Source organism: Hyperolius riggenbachi, chromosome 11 (genome assembly GCF_040937935.1).
Source record: "Hyperolius riggenbachi isolate aHypRig1 chromosome 11, aHypRig1.pri, whole genome shotgun sequence".
NCBI lineage: Eukaryota > Metazoa > Chordata > Amphibia > Anura > Hyperoliidae > Hyperolius > Hyperolius riggenbachi.
In genome coordinates, this window is record NC_090656.1 from 215,527,344 (window position 1) to 215,549,842 (window position 22,499).

Genomic DNA, 22,499 nt, shown 5'->3' on the forward strand with positions numbered 1-22,499 from the left:
GTTCGTTGGCTTATTGATTCATGTGAGAGACCCACCTGAAAAGCGAGGTGGATTACATCTGGTGAGCCTGCATTTCTGTAGGGGTCTGTGAATCATTACACTAAGTGTGGAGCACGTGTGGAGCACTATAAAACACTGGGGTGTCAATGTGTTAAGTTTAACAGTAATGCACTATGTCCAGGTTTTAATCCTGCAGGTTGAGATGTAAGAAGAGGAGCGCTGTCTACATATATATTAAGGGACTTGCACCTGCATCTCTAGCGTGGCAAGGCAAGAGTGGGAAAAACGCAGATACTGTACTACACACCCAACTCATTTTCTGCTGCTATGCAGACAGAGCAAGGTCAGCCACATGGCAACCTAGGCAGGTGCCTGGGGCCTAGTGGGTGTCAATGGCCTGGCTAACACCTTTTTGTGATCCCACATCCACCTTAACTGTCCAGAAACAGTATTGTGGGGAGCCGAAGCTACTACAGCTAAGTCCCCATTATCCAAACCTTAGGCAACTAACCGGCATGCCCAAGGGGGAAGGGGCTACAGGGACAGAACTTTTGGGGATCTGCAGGGCATAAAACTGAGTAATCACCAGCCCATACTAGAATAGTTAGGCATAAAAACCGGTCCTTTTATTGAAAAAATGTAAATGTAATTTTACTATTTGGCCACAAGATGTCCTTGAAGCTGACTAGCGTATGCGTAGTATTGCTACGCAAAGAGGAAGTGATGCGTTTAAGTTCTTTGTGAATGACTGCTCTGTCTAATAGACGGCTGCGGTCATTCGCATGGGGACTTAGATTATTGATCTAGCGGCATAGTTAGGGCATTTTGCAGGGACTTAGTTACTCGTCCCCGGGGAGGAGAAGTGGTTAAGCTCAGTGTAGTCACACATATAGAAAACGAAAGATGAAGAATGCAGATTGCTTTGAATTGGAATGTGATATTTTCAGTGTTTTATTTTTCCCTCCTCTGGAAATTTTGATTCTTGGTCTGTCTTGCAGGACGCAGTGCGGACCGAGAGCTATAGGAACTTCATGTACCAGAATGGTGACATCTTCAAGGACAAGGTGAGTGCAGAGCCGTGCTGGACTGATGCAGCAGCCTCCACGTGTGCTGTGGTGAGGAGGGGAGGGGCAGGACTAGCTGTGACGAGGAGGGGAGGGGCAGGACTAGCTGTGATGAGGAGGGGGAGGGGCAGGACTAGCCAGGGTCACATGGTGAAGCGACAGTGACCGGGGTGATTTAATACCTGGGATCTCTTTTATTACCGCAAAAAAAAAATTTCCTTCCTCCTCTCGAATGTCAGAGGGGTGCTGAACGGAGATAAGAGAGGGTTTATCCCTTTAATTCATGATGCCGGGACACCATAAAACATTCCAGGGGAAAAAAAGAAAAAAAAAAAAAGATTGCAGCTTCAGAACCTGCTGCACCATCTTCTAATTTTTTTAATTTTTATTTTTAAGCTTCTTCTTTTTATGTTGCATTCTGATAATTTTACACTGCTTTTCTTTTTTTTTTTTTTTTTTTTAAAAAGCAGTCCTGAACTCAGAACTTCCTTTCTGCTCTAGAAGATGAGCAACAGCATAATAACCTTTAAAGAAAAGCATTTCTTTGCTACAGCTGATATAAATCCTGCAATAAATCTGCAGTGTGTCTGCTTCCATGGAAGCAGACACAGGGTTAACATCCCATGTTTGCAAATTAGCTGCTCTGCCAAGGCAGCCAGCTGACACACTTCAGAGAGCAAATTACAGTTGTGATTAGTCACAGATGAATCAGAATTAGACAGGCTAAACTCTCAAAATACATACAGGGTGTATTTTTCTATGTTCTCCTCCTGTTCTGTGCAAGATTTAGGGTCCACTTTAAAGCCTTCTCCCTTTTTTGATTGTAAGTATTGTTTCTTGCATGGCTAAAGTAGGGATGGTCAAAAAGATGAGACTTTTGAGTTGAGGCACATGCTAATATTATACAAATGTTGTAGCTTGGAATTGGACCAATCAAATCTAGTAGATTTGTTTATTTGATTGGTCAAACACGTTGTTGGGGCGGTGGTTTTCCGCTCAGTCTTATTTCAACAGGATTTCTGAGTAGATATTGGTTCATTGTTTGTTGAATTGGGTGCCGAAGGCTGGAATATTGGCAATATAATATTACCAATATTCTATTGGCTTCCCCCCTACCTATGCGTAACAAGAACCCCCTCTACTAATATCTAGCGCTAACCCTCCTGTCTATGCCTAACACTAGTGTTGGTGTTCAGTTTTGACAAACTGCAAGGAGCAAGTATCAGCCAGGTGAACAGCAATGTGACTCGCAAGCCGGTGTACTCCTGATCCTGTCCGCTTGTTCTGTGCTGAACAGCGGCAGACGGGAGTATTCCAAGTGGCTATGCAGAACTCTAACACTAACCTCCTCTCCCCAACTATCGCCTCTATCCTACGCCTAATCTTTACCGATATCTGGAGTTTGGCTACTTTTAGCTGAACCCCGATGCTCACTTCAGCCTATGTTCGTAGCTTGGCTTCTGATAACCAAATCCCGCCACCATTAGTCGCTCGCTTCCACCAACGTCTGGAACTCAACTTCCGAAAGCCTAACCTCGCCATTATTAGCCACTCCCTATCACTGATGTCTGTGGTTTGGCTACCGATAGCCGCACCCCATCCCTCACTCGCACTGATGCCCGGAGCTTGGCTGCTGATAGCTGAATCCCGTCGCAGTAGCCCGGTGCTCAAATAAAGCATGTGGCGCACGATTCAATGTGCCCAAATGAATCACCCAGCATTCTATAGCCACAAATTTACATTATGGTCTGTGGGAGCCATCTGGTGTGGCCGTCGCCCAAATCAACTGATTCAGAATTTTTTGTGTTTTGTAGCAAGCTAAAAATTTCTAAAACAGTCAGTAAACTGAGACTGGCAGCGTTAGCACCAATATTCTGTATTACTCTGTCTGGGGTACAGATACCCTGAGACTGTAGAGCAGGGTTATCAAACCCAAATACAAAGTGGGCTGAAATTGTACACTGGGACCAACCACGGGCCAACCTCAATGTCTACTGTTCACTTTCCTCTCTTATAAAGTTCCCTGATGTCTAATGGACCCTTTCAACTCGTATACAGTTCCCTGGTGCTTAGAGGCCCCCACCCTCCCCTGTACAGTTCCCTGGTGTCTAGTGGTCCTCCCTCCCCTATACAGTTCCCTGGTGCCTAGAAGCCCCCACCCTCCCCTGTACAGTGCCCTAGTGTTTAGGGATTTCCTCCTACTTTCCCCATATCTCTTCCCTGGTGATCTAGGGCTTCACCTTCAATATATCTTCCCTGGTGGTCTCAAGTGGGCCAAACATAATGCAAAGTGGGGAAACCACTTGGAGGCCAGATTTAATGGCTCTGAAGGCCAGACTTGGCCCACGAGCCGGAGTTTTACATGTATGCTGTAGAGCCTCCTAACTTAAAGAGAAACTGAAGTCTTTTTTTTTTTTTTTTTACCTTATTTTCCTATGCAGTCGTCTTCAGTATTCAATTCTAAGCTGATTCGCCGCATCCCCACTGCAGAACGAGTTATGTATGGCCCAGAAATTGCACAGTAAAGCTCCACGACTTTGCAAGTCGCAGATATTGCTGCCTTGAGAAGGCAGAGCTGGGCGCAGTAGCTCTGCCTCTTCTCCAGTGAATCTCCGCCCCTCTCCCCGTGAAGGAAGACTGAGATTGGCGGAGATCAGTGGAGATTGACTGGAGAAGAGGCAGAGCTACTGCGCACAGCTCTGCCTTCTCCAGGAAATGGAATCAAAAATATTCAAGCCCTGGAACTTTGCTGGGCTGTTTTTGGGCCATAAATAACAATTAATTGATAAAAAAAGAGACTTCAAATTGAAAGTTGCATAAGAAGCAGAACGCTTGCTAAGGTTGAAGAATTCAAAATCCCTTGAGAGTGGCTAGCTCACTATGTTGAACCTGACCCTCCAGACTTTTAGCTACCCAACAGATGACCGATGAAAACTAAGACACCTTACGTATTCCCCTGCTAATCTATAATTCGCTCCCCCTCTTGCTGAAAAATGATGTACTTTTACCATATCCAGATCATAAATATAAAGGGAGGGGGGACACCAAGAGCCCAATAGTGTGATATTGTATAGATGATAATTAATAATGAGTAATATAACAATTTAATACTCACAAACCAGGGTTACCATTAGGCAACCACTGTGAAGGCAGGTGGGGAGATTAACCTGACCCAACTCAGGATTAAAAGTCGCTCTCTGTAGATGGGAAGAAGATGGGTACAATCCTCCACCAAGGGTGGACTTAGCAGTATGTAGAAGCTTTCCAGAGGCGCCAATAGAATAAAAGTCACTTAAACGCGCTTAAAACCGATGGGGCAGTGGTGGGCCTATCCCATCCATGCAGACAAAGCAAACAAAGGAAGGCGCTGTCAGAGGCGCTCAGTGTGGTTTTGATGCTGTTAAGCTGTATGCTCCTTTTTGATTGGCCTGATGAAGCGGGATTGAGCCCGTGAAACGCGTTGCCTATTTTTACTGTGGAGTATAAATAAATTGTTGTTTGACTGTTGATGCCACAGTCCTTCCTTTGTTTGCTTTGTCCGCATGGATGGGATAGGCCCACCACTGCCCCATCGGTTTTAAGCTCGTTTAACCACCCTGGCGTTCTATTAAGATCGCCAGGGCGGCTGCAGGAGGGTTTTTTTTAAATTAAAAAAAAAACATTTCATGCAGCTAACTGAAAGTTGGCTGCATGAAAGCCCACTAGATGGCGCTCTGGAGGCGTTCTTCTGATCGCCTCCGGCGGCCAAAAGTAACACGGAAGGCCGCAATGAGCGGCCTTCCGTGTTTTGCTTACTTCGTCGCCATGGCGACGAGCGGAGTGACGTCATGGACGTCAGCCGACCTCCTGACGTCTGCCGCCTCCGATCCAGCCCTTAGCGCTGGCCGGAACTATTTGTTCCGGCTGCGCAGGGCTCAGGCGGCTGGGGGGACCCTCTTTCGCCGCTGCTCGCGGCGGATCGCCGCAGAGCGGCGGCGATCAGGCAGCACACGCGGCTGGCAAAGTGCCGGCTGCGTGTGCTGCTTTTTATTTGGTAAGAATCGGCCCAGCAGGGCCTGAGCGGCACCCTCTGGCGGTAATGGACGAGCTGAGCTCGTCCATACCGCTAAGGTGGTTAAGTGACATTTATTCTATTGGCGCCTCTGGAAAGCTTCTACATATCCAGATCATATCCACAAGACCCCCTCTGTCCCAGGTCCTATCCCTTTGTGTCTAAAATATATATACACCATATAGAATATAATCAATATAGATGCCTGCTATCTGAACACAGGTTATACACAAAATGTTTCCCTTACTGATGCAAACAAGGCTCTCAAGACCTTTACTTCTATGAACCTACGGCGTATACCCCTTTCTGGTATTTTCTGTTTTCCTTTTTTCCTCCCTATACTTCCTGTGCTTACCTTAATTATACAATTAACTGCTCCCTAAAATAATTGAATACCCTACATTGGACATAGATGTTTAGTAAGCCTTGTCTTCCAAGCCCAGAGTGGCCATGTAAATTGGAATGACAAGACATGTTTGTCAGTTTCATTGTTGATTCCTTATAGTTTTCTGTTGTTGCTCGTATGAACAGAATATTGTCATAAGCAAATCTGATTCTTATGTTTTGTATCCTTGTTTGATAAAACATTTTCAATGAAAAAACTATTAATATAAAAAAAAAAAGAAAAAAAAAAGAGACTTCAGTGTCTCTTTAAATTAGACATGAACTCTTGCACAGGGCAGAAGGAAAACATCGAAAAATGCACCCTGTATGTATTTAGAGAGTTTAACCTGTCTAATTACCCTTCACCTATGACTAATCACAAGTGTAAATTGATCTGTCAGCTGGCTTCTTCGGCAGAGCAGCTAATTTGTAAACACAGGATGTTAACCCTTTGTCTGCTTCCATAAAAACAGGAAGTAGGCGCACTGCAGATTTATTTCAGGATTTGTATCAGCTGTAAAAAAAAAAAGAAATGTTTTACTGTAAAGGTGGTTATGCTGTTGCTTATCTTTTAGAGCAGAGAGGAAATTCTGAGTTCAGGTTCTCTTTAATACAGGGGGCTACTCAATCCTAACACCTGGCCTCATTGACTTTCAGCAAACTCTGACCCTTCTCTCTCCCAGTGCCTATCGGAAGCACTGTGTGGGATACTTATGTTTTATATGGACATAAAAAGCTGTAATCAAGCTGAAATGATGTTGGCCAGCAATACTCCCCATATCTATCAATTACAGCAGAAAGAGGAGAAAGCCGGGTACCAAAACATAAAAGACTTTTATTGTGGTATACAGCAGTGGGGAAGAAAGGCCTGACAGCTTTTTTCGCAAAGGTTTAACCCCCTCCTGACCGCCTAACGCTGATTGGCGTCGGGAGAGAGGCATCAAGTCCTGGGGCGGGTTTTGCAGTAGATCGCGCGTTCTCCGCTCCGTCATCAGTCTCTACTATTAGACTGTTAGCGAAACCGCCGTCTATTTATATTGTACAGCGCTGCGATTTACGGCAGCGCTGTACTGGGGACAGCCATGTCACTTGGCCGTCCCCTGGAGAGGGTCAGAGAGCGATTGGCTCTTATAAGCTGATTTTCATGGGAGCCAATCACTGTGATTGGCTGGGGAATCGGTTATAGAAAAAATAAATCATTTTATTATAAAAGAAAACGTAATTAAATTAAAGAAGAAAAAGAACACTGCCTGCAGCAGCGATCAGATCCCACCAACAGAAAGCTCTGTTGGGGGGCAGAAAAGGAGGCTAGATTCATTTGGCTGCTAAGTTGCATGGCCGTGCTATAAACTGTTAAAGCCGGAGTGTGCAGAATTGTAAAAAATAGCTGGTCACTAGGAGGTGTAAGCCTGTGTTCTATAAGGTTTTTTGTTTTGTTTATTTTTTTTGTTTTTTTTTAATACCATTGCATCATTCTATCACAGTTGCAGTTTTAAAACCACACTCTGTATTTTAAGCTAAAGCAAAACGGAAATAATGACCCTTTGAGCTTTCCTGCAGTAAATCCTTATCTGTCTCTCAGTGCTTCAGAAAACAGGACTGTTTTAGACCCAGTGGGTGGAATAGCTCAGAGAAGCTCTTTTGCATAGATAACTGAAGTTTCTTAACCCCCTTAGCGGTAATCCTGAGTCAGGCTTGGGCTAGAAATCCGGAACTCAAACCTGAGCTGGATCCATTGGCGGGTGTGTAATGTGCAGGGCTGCCGCAGATCTAGCTAGCTGTATGTGTTTAAGGGTCTAAAAGCATGTGTGAAAAAATTGCACTGCTTTCAGACACTGAAATGCTGAAATAATCATAACGTCAGGGAGGTTAACTCTTCCTGTACTGGAAAACAACATGAGACTCTCTTCTTTCCTACTAATGTTCTATTTCTTATCTGTACTACACACACAATTTATTATCTCATAAGATTATTTTCGCTTCAGGTTTGCTTGAAGTCACTACACAGCCCGTGTCCCCAGCAGTGATTGCAGAGTAAATAATGATCACCCGCCACACGCTGCATCCATGGTGTTCGGCAGAGCGCCCGAACGCCAGGACCGGCTGTGCCGTCATCTGCTTCCATGACACGAGGCCGAGTGGCAGTGGGCTGTGCTGCAGTCCTCAATTACACCAATCCAGCGGACTGCGGCAGAAGATCCTCTCCTATCCCATTCCTGGCTGGAGGGCGGCGTTCAGCAGCGTACACACTGTGTTGCCTCATTAACCCTTCCTGCGCCGACAGCAGCCTTCCTTTCCCTGGTCTCGGTGCTTCCAGCTAATTCAACATTCATGTTCTGCAGACTTTGACATTGTTTAGGGATTTTTTGTATTTCATACACTAGATTTACAGGGGGAATTCTCAGGCAAAGATGACACCGGGAAGTTGGAACCTGTCCCGTACTAACTGCATGCCATGCGACCCACTTTTGGAATAGTTTGCGATGGCAGAATCACAATGATGTGTTGCTGTTCCCACCAGGCAGGGCAGTTTCTAGGCTAAATTGCACCCAGGGCAAGGGTGTAAAAATCACGCCCCCACCCCCGTGGACTCACGAACCCTTACTCGTTAGATATAGCCACAGGTCACAAGTAGATCTGCCTACTTACTAGTGACCAGCCATTCATCCAGGAGGAAGCAGGGACCAGGAGAACACACAGGCGAAGAGAGCCCGGAAAGCCGACTCCTCCATGGGCGCCGCACGCTGACAGCCTGCAGTACCGCTACAGGACATCAGGTGTTATCACGCATTAGTGACGTGATGATGACTTGATGTCTGACGCAGGCAGCCTAGGAGGAGTCAAGGAAGATGATTGCGCTGATACTATTCTTTCTTCTTCCATTTGGCTGCACCGCACGTCACCAGCTCCCTAGCGGTTATGTCCTTCTGTCTGCGCCTCCCCTTCTACTACTTGCTGGTCTACGCCCAGGGCGGTCACCCTGCCCAAGAAACGTCCCTGCCACCAGGCCTGGTTTTAGTTACAGTGTGGACCAGGGCAAAGTTAACCTGGAGGCCCACCTGACAGACTCCCCCAACAGATTTCAATCCCCCTTCCCTAAAGCGGCATAAGGGGCCCCTTTTATGTTAATTCCCTCCTCTGGATCCCTGATATGGCTGCCCGGCTACCCCAGATGTCCCACCAACTTAACTGTAGGCCCCAGAGCCTCTGCAGAGTGTTGGGCAGAGTATCGCCTCACCTGTCCCGGAGGGCGTTACTCCTCCGTCGGTGCAGATCTGGCGCCTCTCGTCTGTGACCCGCTTCATGTTGTTAAGTAATGGAAGTGTTGGGTCACGGAGAAGTGCAAGCACAGAGGCACGGAATGAGAGAGGAGTGCGCCCGCCGGGACAGGTGAGGTGACACTCTGCCAGAAGACTCTGCAGGGGACCTGGGAGAAACAGTTACGTTGGTGGAAGACCTGAAGGGGGGGGGGGATCAGCACTCGGCTCGGGGTCCTGGGGCAATGGCATAGGTTGCCGAAATGGTAGTGCCGGCCCTGGTTCCTACTAGTGCAGGGGTGTCAAACTCAAATACAAAGTGGGCCGACATTGCACACTGTGACCAAATCTCAATATCTAGTGGCTATTAGACAGTCGTTAGGTCCAAAGAGTGCAGGTAAGTTAATAGTGCATGCTATGCTGCAGTACCGCAGCATAGCATGCGCTGAGCTCGTGCTCCTCTCATTAAGCCCAATATACGGTTGAATGTAGCCAATAGGCCATAGATCTTTCTTTTTTTCTAAAAGCATAATTCTATTATTACAAATGCATACATCACAACGTAATAGTTAAATACATAAAGATGTGTATAGACATGCCAATTAACATTTAACCCCCCTGGCGGTCTATTAAAAACCGCCAGGGGGCAGCAGAACAGTTTTAAAAAAAAAAAATTTTTTTTAAATCCTGTAGCGAGCAGGGCCTGAGAAATCCTCCTGCGCGGCATAGCCTGTGCTCAGCACGGGCTTACCGCCAGGGAGGTTAAGGGAATAAACTAAGTACATCAAAATAATTCTGTCCCATAATGGAAAAGGAGATCAAACTCCTCCCTTTTGTAGAGATACTGTATATACGCCATAAGACCTTATACAATGTCGATGCGAGGGAGAGGGAATGTCATCAAAGACGGCATACTGTATTATGAACCTCTCTTATGGGGAAGTTCTTTGTCAAAAAAAAAAGTCTGATCAGTGCCCTTTAAAGGTCCACTATCATGATAAATTGTTGAATTTAAAATACATGTAAACATGTACAAATAATATTATGTTTCTTCCAGAGTAAAATGAGCCATAAATTACTTTTCTCCTATGTTGCTGTCACTAAGGCTGCTTACACACAGGGACCTTACAGGCGCACGTTAGTGCAGCCTGTAACGCTCCCTCAACGTACAGCAATGTAACACAAGTGGGCTGTTCACACTGCCCACGTTGCGTTACATGTAACGCTGCACGTTCTTCCGAAAGTGCAGCATGCTACGGCGTTACAGCGGCTTAAGCCGCGTTAGACTGTCTGCACATGCGCAGTCATGTTGGGGAGGAGCGGAGAACGGCCAGGCACATGGCTAATTAATATTCACTGCACGTTGTGACGTGCAGTGTTTACTTCCTGGTGCGGCAGCTCTGTGCGGTGATTGGCCGGCGGGACCACGTAATGCCGCATGCATCCAAGAGTACGCATCACGGACGCCAGAGTGAGCTGCACAACGCGGCTCACTCTGACGTTCACATCGAAGAGCACCAGGCCTTGCGTTAGGTGCACGTTATGCGACCTTAACGTAGCACCTAACGCAACGTCTTGGTGTGCAAGTAGCCTTAAAGTAGGTAGTAGAAAACTCACAGAACGGACACAGCGGCGTAGCAATAACTATAGCAACCATAGCGACTGCTATGGGGCCCACGGCAGCCCTACGTCACGGGGCCCGCAGCTGAGGACTTTTTTTTTTAATTATTATAATGCCCCCCCCCCCCCCCCCCCCAATAGTTATAACAGAGCAGGCCCCCCTCATCTCTAAAAGCGGCTGGTGAGGAGGGGGGACTACTTCCGGGTGACGCTCATTTATCTACTCCCTGGCGGCCGGCCCGGCAATTACTTTATAGTTCCGGGCTTCCGACCAGCCAGGGAGGAAGGAGGATTGACGTCACAACGGCCTCACGGAGAGGAAGCGGAACGCGGACTGGCTGTCTCGGAGAGTGCTATGACTGGAGCCGGAGCGGAGGAGCGTGCCCTGGAGCCGAAGGCCTGGACTGGACCCATGCGTCACCCGAGGAGCGACCCGACCCGTCAACCGACCCCACGCCAGGCAAGCTGCAGGATTGTGTGGGCATGGGCCTGGTGGTGATGGCTGTGTGGTCTATGGACGGAGGTGCAAGGAGGTTGGGAATGGGGGCCGGGGGGGGGGGGCTGGAGAGAGTTGCTGACCAACCACCACCCATGCCTGGCCGGCCATGCTAACCTATACGGGGCAGTGGCCAGGCCCAGGATACCATATTGCTATTTGCTAACCTACATGGGGAGGGCTGCAGTGGCACCCATATGGCTAACCTGATTGCATTTTTATTTTTTTTTGCATCTAGTTGCATTTTGTAGGGAAATCTGCTGACAATCTGGTTGCATATTGTGGCGAAATCTGCCGGCAATCTGGTTGCATTTTGTGGGGAAATCTGCCGACAATCTGATTGCATTTTGTGGGGAAATCTGCAGACAATCTGGTTGCATTTTGTGGGGAAATCTGCTGACAATCTGATTGCATTTTGTGGGGAAATCTGCCGACAATCTGGTTGCATATTGTGGCGAAATCTGCCGACAATCTGGTTGCATTTTATTAGAAAATCTGCCAACAATCTGACTGCATTTTGTGGGGAAATCTGCCGACAATCTGGTTGCATTTTGTGGGGAAATCTGCCGACAATCTGGTTGCATTTTGTGGGGAAATCTGCCGACAATCTGGTTGCATTTTGTGGGGAAATCTGCCGACAATCTGTGGGAGGTCCGAGGTCTGTGGGGTTGGAAGGTCGTGGTGGTGGTGGGGGGGGGGGGCTGCTATGGGGCCCAGTCATTTCTAGTTACGCCCCTGAACTGACAGGTTTTGGACTAGTCCATCTCCTCCTGGGGAATTTTCAGTTAGAGAAATTCCCTGAAAAGTATTTATACAATGATGCTGGCCAGCCTCCCTGCTTGCTGTGCACTTTTTTGGCAGTTGGACTGAGCAACTGCTGTTCACTAAGTGATTTGGAAAGTCAAAACCCTGAGATTCCCCCATAAAGAGATGGATGAGTCCAAAACCTGTTGGTTCTATCAGATTTTTATTAGCTACTGTAAATGACAGAAACATAGGAAAAAGGTAAGTTAAGGCTCATTTTACTCTGGAAGAAACAGACTTCTTAGTACATTTATTTTATAACTTATGATTTTCGCTTTAGTGGTCCTTTAAGGATGACTAGTTTTGTGCAATTATGTTTTAAATTGTGTGGTCAGATTTAGTAGATTGATGTAGATGAGTAAATGACAGACGGTTTTCTCCGCTGCATAGGTGGTGCTGGACGTCGGCTGCGGCACTGGAATCCTCTCCATGTTCGCGGCAAAGGCCGGTGCCAAGAAAGTGATCGGTGTGGACCAATCAGAGATCCTCTATCAGGCCATGGACATCGTAAGGTGAGTGATTGGATGAAACGTTTCTGGGGCAATAAGCGTGCAGGTGGAGGTGCTGCAACTCCCAGCTGATTTACTTATTCCAAGTCAGTAAGGGCCCATTCACACTATCAACGTTGATATTATTATTTATTTTTAAGCGCTGGCAATTTTGCAAATTTCTCAAAGCACACATGTAAGCGTTTCTATTTTCTTGAAATCGCAAACGCGCTACATGTACTTTTTTCTGAGCACTTTGGCTCAATGGAAGGTATAGGGAAATCGCAAAGTGCTTGAAAAAAGCCCTGTGTATAGCAATTTCCCTGGCTACATTGTATTTATTCATTTCCAACTGACGCCAGGAAGTGAATAAAATCATCGCTGAGCAAAAGCGCTTTTCTAAGTGAAAAGCGATGGGAAAAGCACTGTAAAATCACTATAAATCGCTCAGTGCTTGCGATAGCGCAGGTGATTTATAATCTGAACAAAGCCGTAGGCCCCGCTCACACTTACAATTATTAGCGATTGCGTTTTGGGGTGGCGATTTTTACGCAATAAACGCATATTTTTCCCTGTGCTGTTTTGTGATTTATGAGCGATCGCAATTTCCTTAACATTGTAATCGATATCGCTCAAAATCCCAGAAAAGCGCTGCATGCACCATATTTGCCAATAATCGCGAATCGCTGTCAATTGCGGCAGTGAGATCAATGCCATATAAGTTTAATTGCACTAGTGCTTTAAAAAGCGCTAGCAATCGACAGCAATTCGGCAATTAGCAGTAAACGCCCGCTAATCGCCTAAATGGGAATGGGCCCTAAGCTAGGAAGTCGTAGCACTGGAACATAAAGTGTAGGTGTGCTTATACTTTATGTGAGGGTTAATGGTGTTAAAGCGGACCTGAACTCAGAACTTCCTCTCAGCTCTAAAAAAAAATGCGCAATAGCATAATAACCTTTAAAGAAAAACAATTCTTTGTTACAGCTGATACAAATCCTGAAATAAATCAGTGTGTCTACTTCCTGATTTTATGGAAGCAGACATCGGGTTAACATCATGTTTACAAATTGGCTGCTCCCATCTTGCATTGACCATACAGAAAGCCATACTGTCCTATTCCTATGACCGGCAGTAAACTGTAACTTGTGTTTGGAGAAGTTACTTCGCCCCTCCCTTGCCCTTCATCCTTCGGTATTCCGTTGCCAGAGCCCGCCAGGTGTTTCGGCGTGACCCAGGAGGCCGTGCGCTATGGATTCTGCAGGCTGCAGCGCTCTGCTGGTTTTTCTGCAGATGTATTTGGCTCGGAGCAGAGTGCAGTCACGCTGGGCGCCTTCAGCTGAGCTGGCTGCAGCCTCTGACCGGTCTCTCCAGCGCTTTTCCACGCCCCGGCGTACGATCGCACAGCGCTGACCTCAAGGCGAGGCTCAGACAAGATGGATCTGTCTTTGTTTTCGGCGGTGAAGATTCTCAGCCATCTGTTTTACGAAGCCACATTCCAGAAAGCTGATTTTGTTCTTTTTATATTGCTTTTCTCTGTTAATCTATTCAGGAGAAGATAAGGATGCTTTTCCTATTAGCGTAATGTATAGTTGTTGGTCTTTTTCTGTCATTATGCACAGTACAACCGTTCCACACACTCTTTGGTGCTGCTGTTAGAATTGAAAGTTGCACTGAATTTGGTGAAGTGCACCTGAACTCTTGCACAGGACGGAAGGAAAACACAGAGAAAAGCAGCCTGTGTGTATTTAGAGAGTTAAAGGAATACTGTAGGGGGGTCGGGGGAAAATGAGTACCCACGCAGCCACTCACCGATGCTCCGGCCCCGCCTCTGGTTCACTTCTGGAATTTCAGACCTTAAAGTCTGAAAACCACTGCGCCTGCGTTGCCATGTCCTCGCTCCCGCTGATGCCACCAGGAGCGTACTGCACATGCCAAGTATGGTCTGTGCCTGTGCAGTACGCTCCTGGTGACGTCAGCGGGAGCGAGGACACGGCAACACATGCGCAGTGGTTTTCAGACTTTAACCATTTCAGCCGTCCAGACGTGATCCTCACGTCCAGGCGGCTGCTCTGCTGCGGTGCCGCGCTTCGGCGCGCCCCCTGTGCTGTCCCCCGATAGCCCTGGGATCAGTCCGTGTCCCCAGCAGAAAAACCGAAGTGCTCTTACTAGAGGCTTCAGTCTTTCTGCAAATAAAATTTTCCGCATCCTCCTTGTGCTTTTGGTGATCGAGAAGCACAAGGAGAAAAAAATAAACTCAAGGTGGGCATATTTTTTACATATAATAACATTCAAAATTAACTGTTTATTTCCCAACACCAAAATATTACCCAAATAAAATTTTTAATGGAAAAAAAAAATACAATTAAAAAAAACAAAATATAAATACCGTATTTTTCGGACTATAAGACGCTCCGGACTATAAGACGCACCTAGGATTAGAGGGCAAAAATCAGGAAAAAAAAAAAAAACTAAACCTAGGTGTGTCTATGTTGCAGGGGCATCTTATGGACCTTTCTCTCTAATTATTATGCTCCCCTTATGCTTTCCTTGTATTTCTTTTGCCCCCTGTGGTCCTCCTAGGTCCCTCTGTCCTTCGTCCACCTTGTGTCCTCTGCCCCATGTCCTCTTTCCCCCTTCCTCTGTCTCCATGTCCTCTGCCGCCCTGTGTCTTCTTTCACCCTTCCTCTGTCTCCATGTCCTCTGCCGCCCTGTGTCTTCTTTCACCCTTCCTCTGTCTCCATGTCCTCTGCCCCCTGTGTCTTATTTCCCCTTCCTGTCTCCATGTCCTCTGCCCCTCTGTGTCTTCTTTCACCTTTCTTCTGTCTCCATGTCCTCTGCCCCCTGTGTCTTCTTTCACCTTTCTTCTGTCTCCATGTCCTCTGCCCCCTGTGTCTTCTTTCACCCTTCCTCTGTCTCCATATCCTCTGCCTCCTGTGTCTTCTTTCTCCTTCCTGTCTCCATGTGCTCTGTCCACCTGTGTCCTCTGTCCTGGTGTCCAATGCCCTGTCCCCCTTCCTTAGTCCCCCGTTTCCTCCATGCCCAGGGTCTTTATCCCCATTTTCCCAGTGCTTGCTATCCCTGTGTCCCAGGGTCTGTGCGTCTGCCTACCCCCTATGTCCCAGTGTCTGCCTACCCCCTATGTCCCAGTGTCTGCCTACCCCCTATGTCCCAGTGTCAGCTTACCCCCCTATGTCCCAGTGTCTCCCTACCCCCTATGTCCCAGGGTCTGCGTGTCTGCTTACCCCCTATGTCCCAGTGTCTCCCTACCCCCTATGTCCCAGTGTCTCCCTACCCCCTATGTCCCAGTGTCTGCCTGTCTCCAGGCGCTCTGTGACCCGGTGTCTGCGGTTTCCCAGTGCAACAACACACATGCAGCTGCCACCCATCAACCAGGCTGTCCCAAACACACACCTCTCCTGCTTCCTCCACCATCGCGCTGTCCCCCGGCACCGCTGCACCCAGTGTCTGCAGTGTCCCCGGCAACAATCACACACATGCAGCTGCCACCCATCAACCAGGCTGTCCCCATGTCCCAAACACACACCTCTCCTGCTTTCTCCACCATCGCGCTGTCCCCCGGCACCGCTGCACCCAGTGTCTGCAATGTCCCCGTGCAACAATCACACACATGCAGCTGCCACCCATCAAACAGGCTGTCCCCGTGTCCCAAACACACACCTCTCCTGCTTCCTCCACCATCGCGCTGTCCCCCGGCACCGCTGCAGCCTGCATTATCGGGAAGTCCTGGACATCTCCGCAGATAAACAACCAATCGGGCTGGAGGCCAATCACTGCTCGCTGTGATTGGCCAAATTGACGGAGAGGTGGTCCCGCCGGCGAGACCATCGCGTCCTATCAACATAGAAGTAAGGAGCAGAGGGCATTGTGATTGGCCATTGAAGCCAGCGCCCCCTGCCTGATTGGTGCACTTCTCTGCAAAGACGTCCAGGACCTCCCAGGATGACACAAGCTGCGGCGGCACCGGGGGACAGCGCGATGACGAAAGACACGAGAGCCATGCACCCGAGACACGGGGGGACCGCCTGGCCATCAAATGGCAGCTGCACGCAGGTGACCACCACACTGGGACACCGACACCGGGGACAAGCAGACACCGGGCAGCCGCATGGACGCGACCACCACACTGGGACACCGACACTGGGGACAAGCAGACACCGGGGACAAGCAGACACCAGGCAGCCGCATGGACGCGACCACCACACTGGGACACCGACACTGAGGACAAGCAGACACCGGGGACAAGCAGACACCAGGCAGCCGCATGGACGCGACCACCACACTGGGACACCCGACACTGGGGACAAGCAGACACTGGGTCACAGAATACATGCAGAAAGGCAGACACTGTGAAATAGAGGGACATACGGACAGGGGGATGCAGACATAGCAGACAGGGGAAGGAGGCACAGGTCCAAATATGTAGTATTCGGACTATAAGACGCACTGACTTTTTCCCCCCACTTTTGGGGGAGAAAAAGTGCGTCTTATAGTCCGAAAAATACGGTAGTTACCTAAGGGTCTGAACTTTTTAAATATGCATGTGAAGGGGGTATACTACGAACATTTTTAAATTATAAGCTTGTAAATAGTGATGGACGCAAAACGGAAAAAAATGCACCTTTATTTCCAAATAAAATATTGGCGCCATACATTGTGATAGGGACAAAATTTAAATGGTGTCATAACCGAGACAAACGGGCAAATAAAATATATAGGTTTTAATTATGGTAGCATAGCATGGATTATTTTAAAGCTAGAATGGACGAAAACTGAGAAATAATTATTTTTTTCCATTTCTTTCTTATTAATCCTGTTAAGATACATTTATAAAAAAAAATAATTCTTAGCAAAATGTACCACCCAAAGAAAGCCTAATTAGTGGCGGAAAAAACAAGACATAGATCAATAAATTGGGTTTAGAAGTGATAAAGTTATTAGCGAATGAATGGGAGGTGAAAATTGCTCTGATGCATAAGGTGAAAAATCCCCGCGGGCTGAAATGGTTAGTCTGAAATTCCAGAAGTGAACCGGAGGCGGGGCCGGAGCATCATTAAGTGGCTGCGCGGGCACAGGATGTCTGTGGCGGACCATTAGAAGCCCCGCGGGCACAGGATGTCTGTGGGGGACCATTAGAAGCCCCGGGTAAGTCCAACTCATTTTCCCCTGACCCCCCCCCCCCCCCCCCCCCTTCCTACAGTGTTCCTTTAAGCCAGTCTAATTCCCCCTGGTCTGTGACTAATCACAAGTGTAATTTGTTTGCTCATCTGTGTCAGCTCAGTAATTTCCTCTGCTATGGCAGAGCAGCTAATTTGTAAACCCGGAATGTTAACCCTGTGTCTGCTTCCATGAAAGCAGGAAGTAGAGACACTGCAGATTTATTGCAGGATTTCTATCAGCTGTAACAAAGATATGTTTTTCTGTAAAGGTTATGATGCTGTTGTGTATCTTTTAGAGCAGAGAGGAAGTTCTGAGTTCAGGTTCAGTAACCATGACATATGGTAAAATGTAGTTAATTAATCAGAATACCCACTTTTACGTTCATTATACTGTTTTCAGCATCAGGAACATTTCCTATATCTATACAGTGCCGTATATTGCTATGTACCTATGTCCTTCCAGTGATGCTTATTATGCAGAACAACTTCTCCCAGTGCACTGGGACAGATTTGTTGCTTCTATTCCGTTCGTAACACACAACAAGCAGACATTCCGCAGAGATCCCCTGACAGGACTAAAGATGTCGCCACCAGTGACAAATGTCAGAATGTAAATCAGGTAGAGGAAAGAATTTATGAAGTGATGTAAAAAAATAAAGCAAGAAATATTGTAAAAAAAAAAAAAAAAAAAGCAAATAAGACACTTTATTCATTGTTATTTTCACTACTGTTCATCTTTGAGCTTGGATTACACTTAGGCGATGCTTAACGACCAGCGGCTGGTCGTTTGTGGTTTTACATGGAAACGGCCGCTCGGTTCGTCCGAGCGGCCGTTCCATGTCAGTTCACGGAGGGTGTCTCCGTGAAATGCCTGCGAGCCGATCGGCGGCTTGCAGGCGAAATGTAAACACGCGGGGAAGAAATCCCCGCTGTTTACACCAATACGGCGCGCCGTAAAGGAGATCGGCGATCCCCGGCCTCTGATTGGCCGGGAGTCGCCGGCGTTTGATAGGCTGAAGCCTATCCTAGGCGGCGCAGGACGGATTTTCGTCCTGCGCAGCCCATAGGGAAAGGGAGAGGGAGGAAGGGAGAGGGAGGGCGGAAATCGCTGCGGAGGGGGGCTTTGAGGAGCCCCCCCCCGCTCGGCCACACGAAGCGGCGGCGATCACACTCCCCCAGCAGGTCATCCCCCTAGTGGGGAGAAAAGGGGGAAGTCTGGTCGCCCTGCGTGGTTCCCGATCTGTGCTGTGGGCTGGAGAGCCCACGCAGCACAGAATCAGCCACAATAGCCCGGTCCTTAAGTGGTTAAAGTGTATCCGAGATGAACTTTTACTCCTTGCATAATTGTTTCTTTCCTATTGTTTATAGGGCATTCCTCAAGCCAAATACTTTTTTGTTTTTGTTTTAATACTCTAATTCCCTATAAATTAAACAAGCCACGCCCACAGGTTTTCAGAGAGCCTTGACAGTAGCAAGGGCTCATGGGAGCTCAGTTTGGCCAGGAGGAGGGGGAGGTATTACTAGCCAGGGATTTCAGAGGCAGAGGGGAGGAGGAGGGGGGAGGCTGAGTGCTGTGTATAATGTTTGCAAACAACATGGCTGCTGTCGTATCACAGGAAGAAATAATCATATTCTATTGAAGCTGTTTGCAGCTGGATTTGCTGTGTAAACTATCTAAACTTTAGGTAAGATGTATAGACAAGTTACTTGTTATAGTTAGTTTTTCATCTCGGATCCGCTTTAAAGTGGACTATTGCCCAGGACAGAAGGAAAACCTAGAGAAATGCACCCTGTATGTATTAAGAGTTTAGCCTGTCTAATTACCCTTCACCTGTGACCAATCACAAGTTGTCTGTGTCTAATCACAAGTTGTAATATGATCTCTCCCTTGTGTCAGCTGACTGCCACTGCAGATCAGCTCATATGAGAGCACAGATGTTAACCCTATGTCTTCTTCCATGAAAGCAGGAAGTAGACACACTGCAGATGTATCGCATGATTTGTATCAGCTGTAACAAATACATTTTTTCTTAAAGGTTATTATGCTGTTGCTTATCTTTTAGAGGAAGTTCTGAGTTCAGGCCCCCTTTACAATTCTCAGTCTCCCGGGAGATCAATCAGAATGTCACCACCTTGATGCAGAATAGAATAATAGTATAAAACGCAAGTTCATAGTGGGCATGAGGCCTATTGCAAATGTTTGCATGCAGAGGGAAAAAAGAGATAGCCTGGTGTATGCTGTCGGTTATGTCACACGTGCGATTTTTGTGTGTTTGTGATGCTATTGAGATTTTGCTGAGGCAACTTCTTCCTGGTTTCCTTATTGTTTACTTAAAAAATGCAATGAAAATGTAGCGCATTTTTTAAGCACAGCGCTTAAAAAGTGCAGCAGTCACTGTGATGGCCTTTTTCTGAAAACACATTGCACCACTGTGTACAGGTCGTCGCGATTTTCATTATTTTTCCAAAAGACCTTGTGATTTTAAAAACGCATGCGATTTTAAAAACGCAGCCACTGTGTACAGGCCCTAACTCTACATTTTGTTTATATGCGCTGCTGTGGAAAAATGCAAACATTTTTCCGCATGTGACTCCAGGTGGTATTTGGGAAAACTTGTACGAAAGTACATGCATGCTTTTGCACACGTATCGGCATAACTTCGCCCTTAGGCTTTATTACACCTGGGCAACACTCCTTTCCTCCCGCAAAAGCTCTCTGTAACTTTTTTCTTTGCTGTGGTCATCTTTTTTTTCAATTACGGTTGTAATAAGAACAGCGGTGCACTGTGGATGCCGTCGGATGGAGATAGTGGCGAATGGAGCGCGATAAGGGCAGAATTCTGGCCTCGTGTTCCTCTGACGTGAATAATTACACTGTCGCTGGTAGCGCAGGCTGTCAGCCTGACAGCGTACGCGGTAGATTGATCCTCTTCAGCGCCAAGGGTAAGAGATTCCATCTCCACCGCAGGATGTCAGGCGGCGAATCATTCGTGCTTATTTCTTGTAGTCATTTTTTTGCTGTTCTGCTTTGGTGACGAGGCCGGACGGATTTCTGCTGAGTCGGTGCAGCTGTTTTGCCTCTCCGGCGGTCTATGCGGCATAATGATTTTGTTTAAAATGTATTTTCCATCATGGAGTAATCAGAGCTGCTACTATGATGCTTTGTCTGAGACAAATGTTTCATTTTAAGTGATCTTTATACTTTTACAGGCTTGGTTTTTTTTGCGTGATTGGAAAGTGCATGCCGGAACGGGCGAGGCAGAGGCGAGAGAGGCTCCAGCCTCAGGGTGCAGTGTAGGAGGGGGCGCACAACTCACTCAGCTATCATTCCCCTATTGTGATTAGAAAGTGCATACAGGACCAGACCGAGGCAGAGGCGAGAGAGGCTCCAGCCTCAGGGCGCAGTGCAGGAGAGGGCGCACAACTCACTCAGCTATTATTCCCCTATTGTGATTGGAAAGTGCATGCAGGAGCAAGCCGAGGCGAGAGAGGCTTCAGCCTCAGGACGCAGTGTAGGAGGGGGCGCACAACTCACTCAGCTATCATTACCCTATTGTGTTTGAAGCAAAGAGAAATAAGAAAAGGGGATACATGGAAGTGACTGCAAGCCAGATAACTAGAGATTAAAGCGGCATAAAACCCTGACATAATATTCAATAAAAACACGGTTTCCTACTTTTTGTATGCGTTTCCATACTGTTATCATACCGTATTTGCTTTTGTGCATAGGTATTATTCATTTAGAAATTACAAGTTTCCAAAGTACACTGTTTTGCTTTGAGAGCTGACTTTGCATTTTATTCAGAACTGTTTGTTTTTTTTAATCTTGAAATATAAGCAGAAAAGCTTTCTGACTGTCTGTCTGAGTTTAGGAGAGTCTGCAGTGTCAGAGAAGTGTTTGTTTTTTAAACACAAGACAACATTATCTCCAGTTCGGATGCGTCCAGCTTTCCCGGCATTGAGCTTTTCTGTCCTGTGTTTAACCCTTTGAATGCTGTTCTAGTAAAAAAAAATGCTGGTAGTATATAATATGCTGTAAATAATGTTTTAGAACAAAGAAGAATTGATGGGTTTCATTCCGCTTTAAGGTGTTGGGGGCCCTGGGGCGCCTCTTAGTCTAATACAGAGATGTCAAACCGGTCCTTCGAGGGCCGAGGCCCTCACACATTTTTGACGCAGCTCAAATTAATTGATTGGTCTGTATCAGGAAAGGTGTGGACCATCAGGTAGAACACATTCCTCTCTTTCTCAGTCCATCCTAAACACTGGCATGGATGTGGCCCTGCAGGCCTGGAGTTCGACACCTCTTAGTCTAATAGCAATCAGTTAGTGACGGCTGGGGTGGGAGGAATGGAGGGGTGCACTTTAGTGTCTCAGCCTTGGGTGCTGGAGGACCTTGTCCCGGCTCTGGGTGCATGTCTAGATTGTCCTCCTAGAGCCAGAGCTGTGGAGGTGGAGTCGAGGAATCGGAGCAATTTTGGGTACCTGGAGTTGGTGGTTTCAATAAACTGAGGAGTCAGAGTCAAATGATTTTTGAACCAAATCCATTGCCTTTGTAAAAATTAGACTAAGGAGTCAGAGCAATTTTGGGTACCTGGAGTCGGTTATTTCAGAAAGTCGGAGTTGGATGATTTATGTACCGACTCCACAGCCCTCCCTAGAACACAGGTATCAAATACCAGGCCCACGGGCAGAATGCGGCCCTCCTTGCCATTTTATGTGGCCCTCGAGAGCTTCAAATGTGCATAATTTTAAAGTGTAACTGTCGGACATAAAATCAAAAATCAGTTCTTTATTTTTATCTGGTAAACAAGTAATTAGGATGCTAACCAGGCAATCCAAAAGTTAAAATCTCTATTACTTTTCTTGTTTATAAATGATCATTCCCCAGTTTGCCTGACTCTTATTTGGTACGTTGCTACAAAAATAAAGTTGCAGGGCATGCTGGGTTGTCCTTTTTTGCTTCTGTACATTAGTTAAGTCTGAGGGGAAATAACGAAGCAAAAAAAGACAACCCAGCATCCACTGCAACCTCCTTTGTGCGGCAACGTTCCAAATACGAGTCAGGTAAACTGGGGAATGATCATTTATTAACAAGAAAAGTAATAGAGATTTTAACATTTGGATTGCCTGGTTCGCATCCGTACTACTTGTTTAC

General features: G+C 47.0%; 1 protein-coding gene across 1 annotated transcript in view; it reads left to right on the forward strand.

Moving 5' to 3' along the window:
• PRMT3 (protein arginine methyltransferase 3) overlaps positions 1 to 22,499 on the forward strand; it is a 186,546-nt gene that overhangs the window by 46,101 nt on the left and 117,946 nt on the right. Inside the window, exons 8-9 of the mRNA XM_068261584.1 lie at positions 999 to 1,064; positions 12,067 to 12,188. Of these exons, the coding sequence (XP_068117685.1) occupies positions 999 to 1,064; positions 12,067 to 12,188 (188 nt within the window). The remainder of the gene's footprint in view (positions 1 to 998; positions 1,065 to 12,066; positions 12,189 to 22,499) is intronic.